The sequence below is a fragment of the Eurosta solidaginis genome, chromosome 5 (genome assembly GCF_040869045.1).
Source record: "Eurosta solidaginis isolate ZX-2024a chromosome 5, ASM4086904v1, whole genome shotgun sequence".
NCBI classification, from domain to species: Eukaryota; Metazoa; Arthropoda; class Insecta; order Diptera; family Tephritidae; genus Eurosta; species Eurosta solidaginis.
Window position 1 is genome coordinate 42605890 of NC_090323.1, and position 17645 is coordinate 42623534.

At 37.5% G+C, this 17645-nt stretch overlaps 1 protein-coding gene across 9 annotated transcripts in view; it reads left to right on the top strand.

Moving 5' to 3' along the window:
- Positions 1-17645, top strand: part of Frl (formin-like protein) — a 208245-nt gene that overhangs the window by 118659 nt on the left and 71941 nt on the right. For all 9 annotated transcript variants that reach the window (XR_010953490.1, XM_067787703.1, XM_067787704.1 and 6 more), the window contains one exon: positions 17545-17628. Coding sequence is in view for 8 of the 9 variants with exons in the window: in XM_067787703.1 (XP_067643804.1) it covers positions 17545-17628 (84 nt within the window). In the remaining variant the exon portion in view is untranslated. The remainder of the gene's footprint in view (positions 1-17544; positions 17629-17645) is intronic.

Genomic DNA, 17645 nt, shown 5'->3' on the forward strand with positions numbered 1-17645 from the left:
AAAAAAGAGCAAGACAGATCGGGTAAGATAACTCTTTGAGAATGCCGGACAGGCATTTATATTTATCCCGCGTTTGAAAGCAGTAGTCGACGACCCAACTGGCCTGGAGAGCGAGACTTTAGTATGTACCAGTGAGAAAATGCAAGCAAGTTAAAGGCAGCTGACAAGCCAGTCCTTGATTATGCATACGAATTCAGGAAGAACAACCCACCTTTGGCACGAAGAGGCAGTCAACACCTATAAGGCGGAAGGGCGAGGAGATACGTGCTAGTTCCAGGACCGTGAATCAAGCTAACCGCGACGACAAGCTGCATGCCAAAGTAAGGGAGCAACTTGCAATTGCCAGAAACTGCGTACATTGGAAGCTGTAAGCAGGGAGAGAGTAGTAGTTTGCCAAGATGGCATAAAGTGCTATCGTTACGACTCCAGCTATAGCAAGAAGATAAACTTGGTAATGATGCACTCCTTGACTGTGAATCTAATAGATCGCAGCAATCGCTATGAACAAATGTCTACCAAAAGGTGAAGATCTATTCGAGGAACATTTAAGCCGAATCCGAATCGAACGCGTACTCTACCAGGCCGAACCAAACTCAAATGCAATATTCGTTCGAACGCTAATATGCACACTCTTACACACGTATATATACATATTGTAACGAATGTTAGCAGCACTGAGCGATGCTATCGTCTCTAAGCCGATGCTAAGCAGTGACATGAATTCACATCCATAGATCAATCACTATGTATCTACATAAACGAAACAATAATTGCGTCTACACATATGTACCATGTACGTATACGAGCAGCGGAGAGTCAATGCACAAACACATGCATATATCTGAGATACTCCTGAAAGTATGCAATGAGAAAAACTATAAAATCATGCAATTGTAGTTACAGCTGAGAAGTTTGAGAGCTGCTGGACTAGTAGATTCTGGAAGCGCCTAGAAGATGCGAACGTTGAAATCCGAGAGTATAAAAGGCGAAAATTGTAGAGGCGCTGGAATTCAGTTTGATTTGAGATTTCGATTAAGACGCTATCTAGCGAGCAAGAGCAGTATTATTTTGAATAGTAGAGTTTCATTTGAGCTATCAATCAGTTTGGTTATTAAGCAAGCTATTTGTTGCACAGTTTGAGCGTTATTGTGAAGTACTTTAATAAAGGCCATTTTGCATTATTACATATTTGAGTTATTTATTTAACAGTTTAGTGATTCGAACTTAACAAAAGGGCAAATAAGAGGATTGCAAGTAAATTCGTTACAATATGTAATAACGTCTGTTTGTGTTTTCAGCTTCTAAGTAACTATATTGGAAACATAACTTCTCCCAGACACTTCCGGTGCAACCAGAAATTTCAATATATAAAAAAAAAACAAAAAAGTGAATGATTTTTCACCGAATCAATATACCATTAAGTAGTCCAAGTAAATACAAATCGACATCTGCAAATAATTTCATACAGATTTACATACTTAAATTTATTGATTTTAAATATTTATTAAGCTCAGAACGATAATTCCCAACTGATAGCTATCAAAAGCATTAACATATGAGAAAAATGTGTGATTCGATGAGTCGTTTACATGCACATGTGTACTTATGCACATATTTACTTAATAGACATGCCCAGCCGTCTGAACCAACTGGTTATAAAGTACCTCCGCGACTAGTATGATGGTAAGATGTGGAAACCATATCGTTAAACTACATTAGAAGGTCCGGAAGTAACTGACATAGGATCACGTTTAGTAGATCACATTTGTAACCAGCATATGACTGCTCCAAAAGCTTTCCGCTGTACCCTACTAAGATTTTTGGTGTTGTATTGTTGGCCCAGTGTGGGGCAGCATAATCGCCTCATGCGTTATTGCAGGTCTGAGCTGGTCTGTAAATCGCCAATCGTAAGTTTGGTTTGAATTTGATAATTTCTTGCGATATTGATTTTTAAGCTGAGCTTATTGTGTGTTTCGACGCCGCGATACCATCTCAGATGAGTTAGAAAATGCAGTACCAGACTGAGTGGGCATTACTTTACATTAAGGGGGATGGACCTGATACTGCGAAAGTAACGTGGTCTGCGTAAACTAATTCAGTGCGACAACGTGAGTGAACAGAGAGCTGCGTCCTGGTGAACTCCTCTGATTATATAGTGGCTTCTCATCAAAACCATTTCAACTTGTATTGTCCTATTTCTCCGCTTAATAGCGCCCATGTACAGAAATGTTTTTTAATTCCACCGCCATATCGAGTATCTGAAATCAAGCCGATTCGCATGTTATTAAAAGCCTCTTCCCACTCAGCATTTAGGTGATTAAATTTTGAATTTCCCTACATATCAGTACAATTTGATTACTCTTTCTGACTAAATAATGAGTTATCCTACAATTGAACAAAAGAAATAATCAAACTTGAATACTTTTGATGATCAAAAACTGAAAATCATTTTTCGATCACTTTTTGGAATCAATTTTGAAGCCCTTTGATGATTAAATTTTAATATTTCATAAAAATCAACAAAAAGAATAATCAAATATGAATACTTTTGATTATCAAAAACTGAATATTGTTTTTCAATCACATTTTGGAATCATATTTGAATCAAATGTGTTTACTTTAGGTGATCAAAAATTGATAATCATTTTTCAATCAGCTTTCCGAATCTTTTCCGACTATCTTTGTTGACTGAACAATAAATTTTAAATTTTTTTAAAAATTGACTTTTCATTGAAAATCTTATTTTTTTCACGTGCACACATTTTTTCCATCACGAAGTTAGAAAAAATATATAAAGTTTTTTTTGTATTTATACAAAAGATATTGTAAATGCTGCTCGTAACCGAAGATGTCTCCAATTATTTCTTCACCTTCGGCTTCCCAGAAAATACAAAATGGTTGGACAATACAAAGATTGTGAGCTATTTTAACCCCAGGTAAGTGAAACTCTCTTGACATACCTGGATACGGCTTCAACATCTCGTATCGTATCCGTATTTTAAGATGCAGACGATAATGCTGATGTTGGATGTTGTAGTCGCAGGTGTATATGGGTCAACTTTGTTTGCGAATTACCTGTGGTTCAAATAGCGCACTTCTGCATGCTTTCGTCCCCTGATGAAATATGATTATCATGTAGTATTTTATTTTGTATGAGATATGAAGAATAAATCATGATAATAGTATTCAAAAATGATTCAAAAATCTCAACCAAAACGATTGAAACATGTTCACGAATATAATTAGAAAATAACTATGAAAAGCAGTCAAATATTACTCTAAAAGAATTAAAGTTCAATTTTACAATGATAACAAATATGAATAAAAAGCGTTTCGAAACATGAACCAAAAATGATTATTCAAGAATAATCACATTTATGGTACATTTTTCTCCCGACGATACATTAATTTTCGAATAGAAAATACTTTTAAATTTTAACGTTTTTAATCATCTTGGGGTATGATAGTTGAATAATTTATGATCAAAAATTTCAAAAAATGCTGGCTGGGTTCTTTGTTTTAAAATGTAGGCACTTGTCTAGAACTTAAGACAATATCTTTGATAACGTGGTGCCTTGTACCAAAGCGAATACGATAGTGTCAAAGTCAGATGGCAAGCCTGGAGAATAAAGAGATGAGAGAGAGCGAAGTCACGACGACAGCGAAGATGTGAGACGAAGAGCAGCTAGTCAGTTGGTAGATGAACGGCCATCACGACGAACGTACTTAATTTTGATATATTAAAATAATTAAACTTTGTATTGTACTTCTCTAAATTATTTTATTAAATTAAATTCCATATTACATATTAAACAATTGTCGGTCTTTAAACATTTCTTAACAACTCAGACAGCGGGATTGTATATCCAAACGCCTACAACAAAACGAAACGTTGTACAAATATACATACGTACAAAAAAAAAAAAATTCTTCGAGAACTTTCAACGTGAAAAGCAGCGCAAATTGCAAGTGGTTGCTAAACGGCAGCAGCTTTTGGACAGAGAAGTCTCAACGACGCAGTCAGGTATTAGTACTGCAATAAAACGCAACAACGTATCGTCAACGTTGTATAACGAAAATTATTTAATACACGAATTTTGCAACGAATTGCAAATACGAAAAACGTTAAATTTTGTAGAACTTTTACGCTTAAGTTCACAAACAACGATCAGCAGATAAACGACAGAGCAGTTGACGTCGCAAACCAACAGAGGCGCTAACTTCACTGCGCATACATTTTCGACTGCGCAGCTACGAAGCGAATCGACTTCAACTCATCGTCACTGCTGAAAAGAACCAACGTACCCATTTGAAGAGCGAAACACACACAGCCATAGGTATTAGTGTGTATACAGCATTGAAAATCGGTAACATAATTTGTAGCAAAGCAAATTAATACGAATAGGAATATATAACGACGAAAAATCAAAGTAAAATACAGCGGAAGGAAAAGAAATAAGAACGGGTAGTATAATTTTAGCGAACGGCAAATGCTAAAATTTACAAGGAGGGTGAAATAAAATATAAACGAATTGTATTTTATAGTAATAAAATATTTTATTTTACATGCACAATGATTAAACTGAATACGCTAAGGGTAATTCAGTTGAATACACTGCTGCGGGCCAATGGTTTGCCAACGACTGGTATTAAGGCAGCCAAAGTATCGAAGCTTCAAGAAATTTTAGGCGTGGATGAAATAGATCCGGCAGAACTGGAAGACGAGAGTGTCGAGTCAACAAATGATTTAAGAACACAACTCAACAGCTTGAGGGAAGCAATGGCGGGGTTAACGTCAGCACTTGGGACATTCAATTTAAATCGATCACAGGTACCAAACAACAGCGCACCTGAACCAGTATTTAACGATAACGACGATGCTGAGTCAGTTGTAAATGAACCAGTTTGGGCGTCGGCTGATGATTTACGTAGAGTATCGTATCCAAGAGTAACTATTCAAGATATGATCGGGGTGATGCCCGAATTCGACCCACTCAAAACGTCAGCATCACCAACGCAGTTTTTAATTCGAATTGAGCAGTTGCAAAAATGCCACGGTTGGAAAGAAGAAATGGTGTTGATTGCAGTTCAGCACAAAATGAAGGGTATGGCCAAACGTTGGCTGGATGCACAACCTGTTTTTCAGTCATGGTCGCAATTCGTGTACGCATTTAAAATCGATTTTCCTTCAACACACAATGCAGCTGAGGCACATAAAATGCTTATGAGACGCAAGCGGAAAAATGGTGAAGACTATGTAGAATATTATTATTCTATGCTAACTATAGGTAGACAGGGTTTGGTGGATGATGTTTCCATCAATACACATATAATTAGTGGTATCAACGACGGTGCATTAACAAAAGCACTAGCAGCAATGAGCTTTGGTACATGTAGTCAATTATTACTTGCACTCAAGAACTTAACGATGACAAGTAGTATTTCAACAACATCCACAGTTCCAACGCAGCAAGCATTGAAGTCCGAAACGAAATCTAATTCGAAGCCAACGCAAATAAAGTGCTTCAATTGTAATGAGAACGGTCATATCGCAATCAAGTGTCCACAACCTCAACGAAAGATACGTTGTACTGTATGTACGAAAATAGGGCACGAAGCTAAGAACTGCAACAAGAAACCAACAGTCACAAAGATTGGTAACCACAATGAAAGCAACGAAGCTCCTCCGGTCATGAAATCGGTTGAGTTAAATGGAAAACAGTTCGAAGCATTTATTGACACCGGAAGCGTTTGTTCCTTGATACGCGAATCAGCTACAGATGGTATGGAAATACTGGAGGCTAACAGATGCTTTACGGGATTTGGCGGGTCCAAGGTCCAAGTGACAAAGCAAGTCAACGTCGTCGCAAATATTAATGACGTTAAACAAGAAATAACTCTTTATGTTGTCGCGGATAGACTGCTGCCCTACGAAATTTTATTGGGTCGGGATGTCTTACAAAATAATGGGTATAACATGGTTATAGACAGAGATGTATTACATCTAGACGAAGCTAAGTCAAATAGTTTTAATATATTCAGCGACTTATCTGAAGAAGAGAAAAACAAGGTACGTAATCTTTTAATTGCTAAGCAAAATTGTTTTGCGGAAGATATAAGCCGCATTGGTAGATGCAAAAACGCACAAATGACGATAGAGGTAACTAAATCAGGTCCTATACTTGGTAAACGATATCAAGTTCCTTTTTCACAACGCCCAGAGCTATCGAGAATTTTGTCAGAGCTGTTGGACAACGATATTATACGTCCAAGTAGTTCACCACATGCAGCTTCAGTACTTCTAGTAAAAAAATCCAATGGCGAAAATCGAATGTGTATCGACTATCGTGCACTTAATGAAGTTACGGTAAGGAAAAACTACTTAATGCCAATAGTGGAGGAACAACTCTCACGTCTTTCGGGTAATAAATATTATACGACATTAGACATGACGTCCGGTTATTACCAGGTACCGATGAACGAAGAATCAAAAAAGTATACAGCATTTTTAACTCACGAGGGTTTGTTTGAGCATAACGTTATGCCTTTTGGTTTAGTCAACGCGCCGATGGTTTTTCAGGAAATAGTTGTAAACTTAATCAAGTCACTTAAGCATCGTGAACAGGTGGTAAGCTATGTTGATGAGGTCATTATAGCCACGAAGACAGTCGACGAAGGTGTCACGGTACTTAAAGGGTTTTTGGAAGCTATCGAAGTAGCAGGTCTCACGCTTAGACCATCTAAGTGTAGGTTTATGGCCAAACAGGTTCAGTTCCTTGGTCACGATATCAACAGTGAGGGAATACGCCCCGGCGAAAATAAGACAAAGGTCATCGAAGAATATTCAAAACCATCTTCAACCAAAGAGGTGCGACAGTTTTTAGGAGTGACAGGTTATTTCAGAAAATTTGTTAAAAATTATCGTATATTGGCTCGTCCATTAACGATGTTGCTTAAAAAGAATGTAGAGTTTGTTTGGAATCAGGAACAAAACGACGCTTTTGAAAAACTAAAAACAATGATAATCACGAAGCCTGTACTAACAATATACGATGCAACTAAGCCACATGAGGTGCATACAGATGCGAGTTCCATAGGACTATCCGGAGTATTACTACAAAATGACAACGGCACTGAATGGAAACCTGTATTTTATTTTAGTAGACAATGTAACGAAGCTGAACGAAACTATGCCAGCCATGAGCTAGAGGTTCTGGCAATAGTTGAAACTTTGCAACGATACAGAATGTATTTAATTGGACAGAAATTTAACGTAATCACGGACTGTAATGCTATAGCCGTGACAAAAGCAACTACCCCATTGTTACCCAGAGTGGCTAGATGGTGGCTCAAACTACAGGAGTTTGATTTTCAATGTATCCATCGGGCAGGTGCAAAGAATACACTGGCTGACGGCTTAAGCCGAAGTCCAACTCTTCCACCAACGGAACCAATAACGATAGCGAAATCAGTATACCAATTGGTCAATATCGACAACGATTGGGTGTCGGCAATGCAGAGACAGGATGAAACCCTAAAAGAGATCGTCGATGTTCTTAACGGTAAGGAAACATTTAACGCACGTCAATTGAAGGATGACTACGTACTACAAGGTCAACGTCTATATCGTAAAGTCAATGGAAATAAACTACTGGTAGTTCCGAAGGGCGTGAAATGGCGAATAACAAGAGCGTGCCATGGCGAAGCAGGTCACTTCGGGTTGGAAAAGACTTGTGAACGGTTATCCAAAGACTTTTGGTTTGCTCGTATGCGTCAATATGTGAAATCTTACATAGCATCATGTCCAGAATGTTGTATCAATAAAGTCACAGGGGGTAAAAAAGAAGCCCAGCTACATATTAGCGATGTTGTCCCAATACCATTCCGTTGCGTACATATAGATCATTTAGGACCATTCGTACGCAGTAAACACGGTAATTTGTACATTCTTGTAATTGTTTGTTCTTTCACGAAATATGTAGTTATACGACCATTACGGAATACGAAAACAACTCCAGTTTTAAAGGCATTACGTGATTTTATGACGGTTTACGGATGTCCCAGGCAAATTGTTTCGGACAGAGGAACGGCATTTACTTCCAAAGAGTTTCAAAACTTTATCGAACGATACGACATCCGTCATACAAAAGTAGCAGTACGCACACCTCGTGCCAACGGTCAGGCAGAACGTGTTAATAAAACTATTTTGGCATCGCTTAAATGCAGCACTAAATCCGACAAGGATTGGGACGAAGCACTGCCACAACTTCAGTGGTGCATCAACTCTCAAAGTAATGCAACGACCAAGCAGAGTCCAAATAGCCTCATTTTTACATATAAACTTCGTGACGTCACCACAAATCGATTGATTCAGGCCGTGCAAGATGAACGTGATGATACTAGTCGCCACGACGACTTCCGCATGGAATCAGTGGCTGAACGAATTAATTCTGAAAGGGCCAAATGGAAGCAACGGTTTGATGCGAACCATAAAACGCCAAAAACATACAACGAAGGAGATTTGATCATGGTTAACTATGTACCTCAACCCACTGGTACCTCGCACAAGCTTGATCCGTCGTACAAAGGACCGTATTTGGTAACCAAAGTTTTACCTAACAACCGCTACGTAGTAGAAGATCTCCCAGATAATTTAACTCGACGAAAACCCTATATAGGCGTATTCACAAATGAAAACATGAAACCATGGTGTACTCAAAGTTTAGTAGACGACGACTTGGAGATTGAAAAATCCGATCACCGCAACAATTGCAATAATATCGATGGGTACGACAGCGAAGAATCGTCCGGAGATACGATCGATCAGGAAAGGCCTAGCTGTCAAAGTCAGATGGCAAGCCTGGAGAATAAAGAGATGAGAGAGAGCGAAGTCACGACGACAGCGAAGATGTGAGACGAAGAGCAGCTAGTCAGTTGGTAGATGAACGGCCATCACGACGAACGTACTTAATTTTGATATATTAAAATAATTAAACTTTGTATTGTACTTCTCTAAATTATTTTATTAAATTAAATTCCATATTACATATTAAACAATTGTCGGTCTTTAAACATTTCTTAACAATAGTTTTATCAGTGTATCAAAAAATCAATTTAAACACAACATACTTGTGAAGCCTTCGGTCTGCCGAGTTGTGGCTTACTGGTACAATTATTCTGAAGTCATTAATATTTTGCTAAAACGCTACCTTAATGCAGAGCAATCAGTCGTACGTATGTAGACTTAATGTGAATGCGAAAAAGAACCAATATTTAGGAAACCATATATCAAAAAAAAAATTCAAGTGCAGTCCTGCTGAAGCAGGGTGGTCGTAAGAAACTGAGGACCCTCACTAAAGATATAACTTTTGACATTCGCGTATTTATTTACTCTCATTTACACACTTAAACCACTCACTAGGATAGGCACATTGTCGTTGGTGTGAGGGCTTACCCGAAATCCATAGCGACCGACTGTGAATCGGAGCGGTTTAGGACTGGCATCTACGCCGTTTCGCCTCATAGGAGGGCGGCGGGATGTCGGTGACCAAGAACTGCCAAACCCCTAATCCAGGGTGTTATGCGGGTCGTGCCTATTGAACGTTTTACAGCAGAGAATAAATTCGGCTGTATTCGAACGGAGTCTTCTTGATACCGGGCCACCTCGGAAAGTATTGATGGCCTTACCACAGTAAGGGGCGGTGCTGTGGCGGACGGTTCTTTCCCCGTTTATAATACCCTCGGGCTCGCTTTGTCGGGAAGGTGGTCGTACGACTAAGATGAACGACTCATTACCTAATTGCAATAAGGACGATAATAAGGGGAGGACTGAGTCGTAAGCCAAGGACGAAAAAAAACGCATTAAGCGATGCGTCGGACTCGGGAAGCGAGATTAGTGCTGATTCAACGAACTCCGTGTGCATACAAATGAAAAAGGAGTAGTAGAATGGAGAAGGCTACGGAGCAGAGGAAGTAAGAGAGCTCTCTCGCAGTACCGTGCGGCACTAAGACTTGCCCAACGCCTGGGAGCAGTAGTCGACCCAATAGAAGTGGAGATCGAGTGCATGGAATGGGCTCACGAGGCGGTAGAAGTAGGTCGAAGGCAGCTCAAAAGGTTTGCTGCGAGACACTCTCGGTACTGCAACCGGTACGAAGAAGAAGGGTTCATATAAAAAAAGTGTCAATTGATTTGAAAAAAGTTTCATTTAACTTGATTAAAATACACCTTGACACGTGACTTGAAAAAAGTTCCATGTGAAAGTTGCGTTTGATTTAAAAAAGTTTCATGTGACCTGAAAAAACTTTAACTTGACTTGAAAAAGTCTAATTTGATTTGAAAAAAGTTTCATTTGACTTGAATAAAAAGTTTCATTTGACTTAAAAAAAGTTTAATGTGGCTGGAACAAAGTTTTAATTTGAAAAAAGTTTTACTTGACTTGGAAAAAGTTTGTTTTGTTTTGAAAAAAGTTTCATTTCCTCTGAGAAATGTTTCATTTAACTTGAAAAAAGTTTAATCTGGCTTGAACAAAGTTTTAATTTGAAAAAAAGTTTCATTTGACTTGAAAAAAGTTTCATTTGACTTGAAAAAACTTTCATTTGACATATATAGATTTCAAGGGTATGCTTTTTTACTTAATATAGGACTGAAATTTTCCGTGCTATTAAAACTTCAAGCAAAACCTATCTAGTTTTAATCTAGTATTTTGTCTGACTAGGTTGACGTTTTGCTATAGGTTCGTAAAATATATAGATAAACAACCGTATATCCAAGAGTAAACACATTTGTTTATAAACAAATGAATATAATACAAACAATGAAAACGTATGAAATAACAACAAAAAAAACTAAAACAAATATAAAAAACAAAAAAAAAAATTGGATGAAGAAAAGAACCAAATATAATAAAAAGAAAACACAGTGACGCTAAAAGCTTTTTCCACACTTTATGACTGCAAATGTAATAAATAATCCAGAAACCAAACAGAATGAAAAAAAGAACCGAAATCAAGTATCTTTGCCTTTTTCCAGTGCTCAGCGTTTTAGAAGTTATATGTAGAATGTTTTGAAAAGAGATTCCTTAGAATTTTTATTGTCTATATTCTTAAGATGTGTATGTGTGTGTGAGAATGAGAAGTTGCTAAGATATTGATGACGCGATTTGATGGGCGTTAAATATCACTTGCGGGAAATCATGTGAGTCAGCGTATTATTTTGCAAAATCTACAGAGCACTCGTATGTGAATTTGTATCTAAAAATATGTGGCAGCACATTATCTATTCAATTATGATTAAATTTATGCGTTATGATACTTAGACCATATTTTGTGGCACTTAAATTTTTATATTCTTCAACATCACAATTCGATTAGGGATTTTGAAAGTAATTGTATTTCGGAATTGGGTCAATTGACGTTTTGTAGCATACAAATGTGCGTCGTGTGCGCATTTGTAGTACATTTGTGGGCGTTGCTTTGTGGTCTTTTTTTGTTAGCTTTTTATTTCATTATATAATAATAAACAAGTTTTTTGAATAAGTGCGAATTTTGGGCACTTTATTGCAATTGTGAGTGTTTTTCGTTATTGATGAGATACACTTAATGATATGTTAAGTGGCGAGTGATGTAGATAATGAGTGATGACTCAAACTTTTGGGCATGTGAGATGCTAACGGTAAGAATAAAAGATTTTTCAGATATTCATGGTTCCAGCAAAATGAAATCCTAACATTTGAAATTATAATAATTCAGTGGTTAAAGATGGATTTCTAAAATTAAGTTTGAACATACATTTTTTACTCTAGAATTTTCAAGTTTATCAAGGCTCCGAAAATCGTGAAACGATGTTCTTATAACCACCTCCTCAATTTAATTTTTTCTTTTGTCTTTCAAAATATATTTGGCCCTATATCGGAATTATATTGAGTATGGAGAAGATCGCGCCATTGTCCTGGGTGTATGAACTCTACGAGGTCCAAATATCGACTCGTAACACTACCTTGGGACCGCCAAGATACATACCCGCTTCTCTGAAGCAAAGAAAGTATGCGCATTGATGCAGGGAAAGTTTGCCATCGAAAAGTTGTGCGCCAAATAGAGAGCTGATGATTACTCCACTCGGCTCTCACAATGCTTACTAGACCCCCAGCGGGTTAGGGGGTCAGAATACACCCGCGGTAGGTATGCCTGTCGTAAGAGGCGACTAAAATACCAGATTCAAGGGGCTGTGTGGCGCAACACTTTCAGGTTGCCAGCGCAATATATAGCCCAAACCCAAAACCCAATTGTCAACCTCACCTATCCGCGGCGAATCCTGTTTCACTAACAGACGAGGCTCTGGCTCCTCATGGAACTTGGGGGTGGGGAGGGAGGGATGGCCTGAAGGTTTAATTTGGCCATATAAATCGTTCCCGAGATGGTCGGGATAGCACCTTAAGGTGTTGTGATACCGGAGCGTACCGGATTTGTATCCGGCAAAGGACCATCACATCGATAACACTCCCTAAAGCCTTCGGGGAGAAACCTTATCGCTACAACAACAACAACCTGCTTACTAGCATGATGAGGAATGTCGCGCTGCTCGGAAAAAATGAAGCTGCTCTTAGAACACGCCGAGTTTGGAAGGAAAAAATGTGATACAGAGCGGCGTGAGTGCGAGGACCTTCAGATGGTGGCTGATAGGAATATTGCGCGAAAATTCTACCAAAAGTCCGACGATGGCGAAAAGTTTCAAGACCAGGGTAGGCACCTACAGAAATGATAATGGCGGGATGGTTACTGATCTACAGATTGTGTTTAAGCTGTGGAAAGAACACTTCTCATCATTGCTAACTGGCAAGGGAGAAGATTAACTCGATACCTAATCGAAAGAAAATTGAAGTGTGAATGACAATATCCTGGCTAAAGAATAAGAAGGCGCTGAATAATGCGATAATACCCGCCGAGCTGTTCAAACACGTAGGCTAAGAGTTGGGAAAGATCATCAACTCCTAAGCAAAATATGGTCGGATGAGCGCATGCCTCCAGATTGGAATTTAAGTGCACTTCACATGAAAGGTGATCGCACAAGCCCGCCAACAGCCGTGGAATCAGCCTGCTTAATATCGCGTATAAGATTATATTTAACGCACAGTGTGAAATACTGAAGCCTACATTCAACGCACTGATTGAACCTTATCAGTGCTGCTTTAGACCTGGTAAATCTACCATCGACGAGATCTTCACAATGCGCCTTATCCTGAAGACTTGCCATCTTTATGTCGACTTCAAATCAGCCTTTGATAACACGAAAAGTAGTTTAAAAATTTAGGCCCCCTGCAAATCTAAAAAGGTTCTGCCAATTACCGCTGTCCAACACCACCAGCTACGTTAGGAATGGAAGGACCTATCAGAGGCTTCAGACAAGGAGGTAGTCAGCTTCGTGTTGGAGGAGATAGTTCCAGCAACCGAACTAAACTGTAGTGGCACAATCTGTGGTAAGAGCGTACAATTACTAGCGTAAGCCTACGAAAAAGTGGGTCTTGAGGTAAATAATAACAAAACGAAGTACTGGCGCTCATTCAGAAAATAATCGGCTCACTCGGGCCACGTTACTGTTGATGGATATACATTTGAGACTGCGAAGTACTTCGTCTATCTGGGAACCACCCTTAACAGCGAAACAATGTCAGCTTAGGAATCAAACGGAGAATAACTCTTGCCAACAAGTGCTACTTTGGACTGAGTGGGCAATTGAAAACAGTAAAGTCCTCTCGATGAACAAAAGTTTATTTACTATCCATCTCCAACACAAGAAAACATTCAGCCCAGTAAGTACAATTGTACGTCGTTTATGCATCATACACAGTTTCGAAATCTTAAAACTAGTCAAACGACATGAAGCCACAGAATAATGGCACCTAAGATGACAGCAAGTAAATTGCAAGTGGATTAGATAAATTTGTGTATTATATGATTTGTCAAATTTAATGCTAAGTGCGGTTAGAATGTACGCTAACTAAACATATTGGATTGTATAGCGATCATCAGAAAGATCCGAATTATCTGTCGGAATGCGAAATATTGAGTTTAAAGTTGAATTATGAACAAAGCCATAATACAAAAATTATAAAATTACTAAAGCTTAGAACTCTCGCCGAACAACAGGTTTTTGTTATGTATATGAACATTCGTTAAAACAAGTAAGCAAGTCTAAGTTCGGGTGAAACCGAACATTACATCCCCAGCTGTACACTTGAAATGCTGTTGTTGTTTGTTTTGTGTGCTTAATAGTGTGGTTGTGCAACAATACATATACATATGGTTCTATTCTGAACTAATTTTTCTTCAAGTTATGGCTCGCGTAACATAGAAAATTGCTTAGTAATAAAAATGGGCGGTGCCACGCCTTTTTTTTAAATTTGAAGTTTTTCCTATTTATTGTTATAAATCCACTTGGGAAATGAAATACCATTGATATAAAGCTCTTTTTTGCAAAGATATAGCTTATTGTATTCGTCCACGACCCTTTAAAAATCTTTTAAAGTGGGCGTGGTCCTTCACCGATTTCGGTAATTTTTCTTCAAAGCATTCCTTATAGTAAAGGCAACCTCTCTCCCGAATTTTGTTACAATAGGTTTAAATTTTTGATTTATGATTAATATTTTTAAAATTGATTTTATCACAAGTGGGCGGTGCCACGCCCGTTTTAAAATTGTTTTTCAAATTTTTATCAAGAGTCTCAATATCAGTCCACACGTCAAATTTCAACATTCTAGGTGTATTATTTACTAAATAATCAGGTTTTTGTGTTTTCCAAAATGTTATATATATAAAAAGTGGGCGTGGTTATCATCCGATTTCGCTCATTTTCAATACCAATCTATTCTGGGTCCAGATAAGCTCGTGAAGATATCTCAATATTTACTCACGTTATCGTGTTAACGGGCAGACGGACGGACGGATGGACGGACCGACATGGCTCAATCACATTTTTTTCGATACTGATGATTTTGATATATGGAATTATACTTATATCTATCTCGATTCCTTTATACCTGTACAACCAACCGTTATCCAATCAAAGTTATAATACCCTGTGTACAAGTACAGCTGGGTATAAAAATTCTAACGGTATTACGTAATGCATACTAAGTATATATGAAATAAGCAACAATAGCAAATTTATAAAGCTCAGCTAAACAATAGAGCTTAGAGTGATTATGATGACGTTAACTGTATTTTGTATTATAACTGTAAAAGTTGTAATACTTAATTAAAGCTGATCCATATAGCCTGAAAACTATTTTAGAATTTAATGATGGCTATAGTCCACATACTCTATATACCAGACCGACTCAATATAACTACTTATCAATAAGCATATTGTACTTCAACAAAAAGATGAGACATTATGTCAATAAATAATAAAGCAATAAAAGATTAGAAGTGGTGCTATAAAATAATCATATACCCATTGGAACACTGACATACATATGTATGTGTGTATTTATTTGTTGTTGCTTGCTACTGACTGCAGTCTGATAGGAAATCCGATTAAATATAGATATAAACATTACAAATATTTAGGTTAAATATATTAAATATATCATTGCAATTAGACATCCCGCCTTTAAAGTATGTAAGCTTAACACACTTACAGTGCCTTACTAAAATATTCCGGAACAACTTTTTTCTTAACTGCCAAGTAACTCGCTCTCTCATATGGTGTTTTTCCGTTAGATTGCAACCTAGCTGACGCCATAGCAGATTACACAGGCAGACAGCATCTCAGACCCAGAAACCGGACTAAATATTTTCGAAGGATTTTGATACGATGAATCGAAATCTGGCCTCAAAATAGCTATATCAGCTCCGGTTTTCGAGATATCCTAACCTAAAAGTGCAAAAAACACCGTTTTTGCCCAGATTGGAGGTTATGTAGCCTTGCAGATGTTTTCTTTCACCAAAATTGAAGAATGGCATCATCAAGTCTTCTTCTTTCAAATGGCGTTGAGTTTGCTCAAATATAATAACATAATATGAAGTACTGTTAGAGATATTTGCCTTGATCGCCGCCTCACTATGAAACCTCCACAATTTCTGCTGCTTTCGTCACTGCTACAATATCCGCCTTAAATACAAGCAACCCTGCAAGATCTACTTAGTGGATCGACACAGTAAACAGCATACCCGATTCCTTCCGTTATTTTGAAACCATCGGGATACACGTGTATGGTATGTTCTGCTATTTTCGCACCCTTGCGCCAACCCTTAGGCTCTATTGTGGCTCCAAGATCACTTTCGAAGCTCATGCGCGGAACCATGTAGTGCCTTCGCCCTATATTTAATCACTGACTTTGGTTAGTATGATCAAAGAAAATGAGAGGAAAAAAATATAGAAATAGCACAAATTGGCATCGCATAGAACATAACGAAATTAAAAACATAAGTTTACGTAACATAAAAAAACATATTACATATCCAAGCGTGACAATTCACAATAGCATATCATTACATGATATACCATTCCAAAACATAACGGGACCAAGCGCGCTAATAAAATATAATGAAACATGATTTTGAAACATAAAATACATAACAAAATATACCAAAATGTGGCAAAAATGAACGCTCACATAATATAACATACAATAAAGTTACAAATCATAAAATGGCAAAAGAGAAACATAACATGTCATAAAAGGATACGGCAGAACACAATATGATAAAATAATAAAGCAGAGCATGGCATAGGATAATATGACGAAACGTAACATAGCGCACCATAGCATAATATAACATACCATATCATATCATAACATAGCATAACATAACATACCATATAATAACATAGCATAGCATAGCATAACATAAAATAACATGGCATACCATAGCATAGCAAAACATATAGCATAACTTTACAAAACAAAAATAATAATATGAAGTAGTGAAGGGTCTTCTCTCTCGCCTTTGTCTTAAAAGTCACCAATTGGCTTTACTTTTGCTACATGGGTTGCTTACGAAAAAATTACTTTCATGAACATTTCTGTAACGCATTGTACATACTTGCATTTTTTACTGCAATATGTGGCATACTATAATTGCTGGGTAAATGTGGAAGTTGTGACAATGCATTCAGTGAAGTTAATCGTTTTTTTCTTCTATTTTTTAAGGTGTGACAAAATGCCAACAATGCACGTAATAATAATGTTTGAAACTGTCATGAAAATGCATTGTAAGCATGCCCAGGCCATTATAGTTTGGATAGTTTTTTATATATAACGTGTCATAATAAAACTCAGCCAGTAAACCCCTTTAACGAATTTTGTACTCCGCTGTCATATTTTTATTAGTTAATGTCAAGTATGGGACCTAAATCTGTTTTTATGTATTTTTTATGGATTTTCTACTACAATTTTTTATGAAGTTCAGTTACACACTAAATATAATCAAATGATTTATCGTCAAATATCTATAATGTCACGTGCGATCTTTCAAAGTGTGTGCCACATTTTTCACTTAACGATGGGTTTTTTATAACCAACTTTTTGTTGTTGTTTCTTTCAGGCTTCCATGGACTTGCCGCCGGATAAAGCGAAACTGCTTAAGAATTATGACGATGAAAAAAAATGGGACATAATATGTGATCAGGTAAGTAAAGTTTTTAT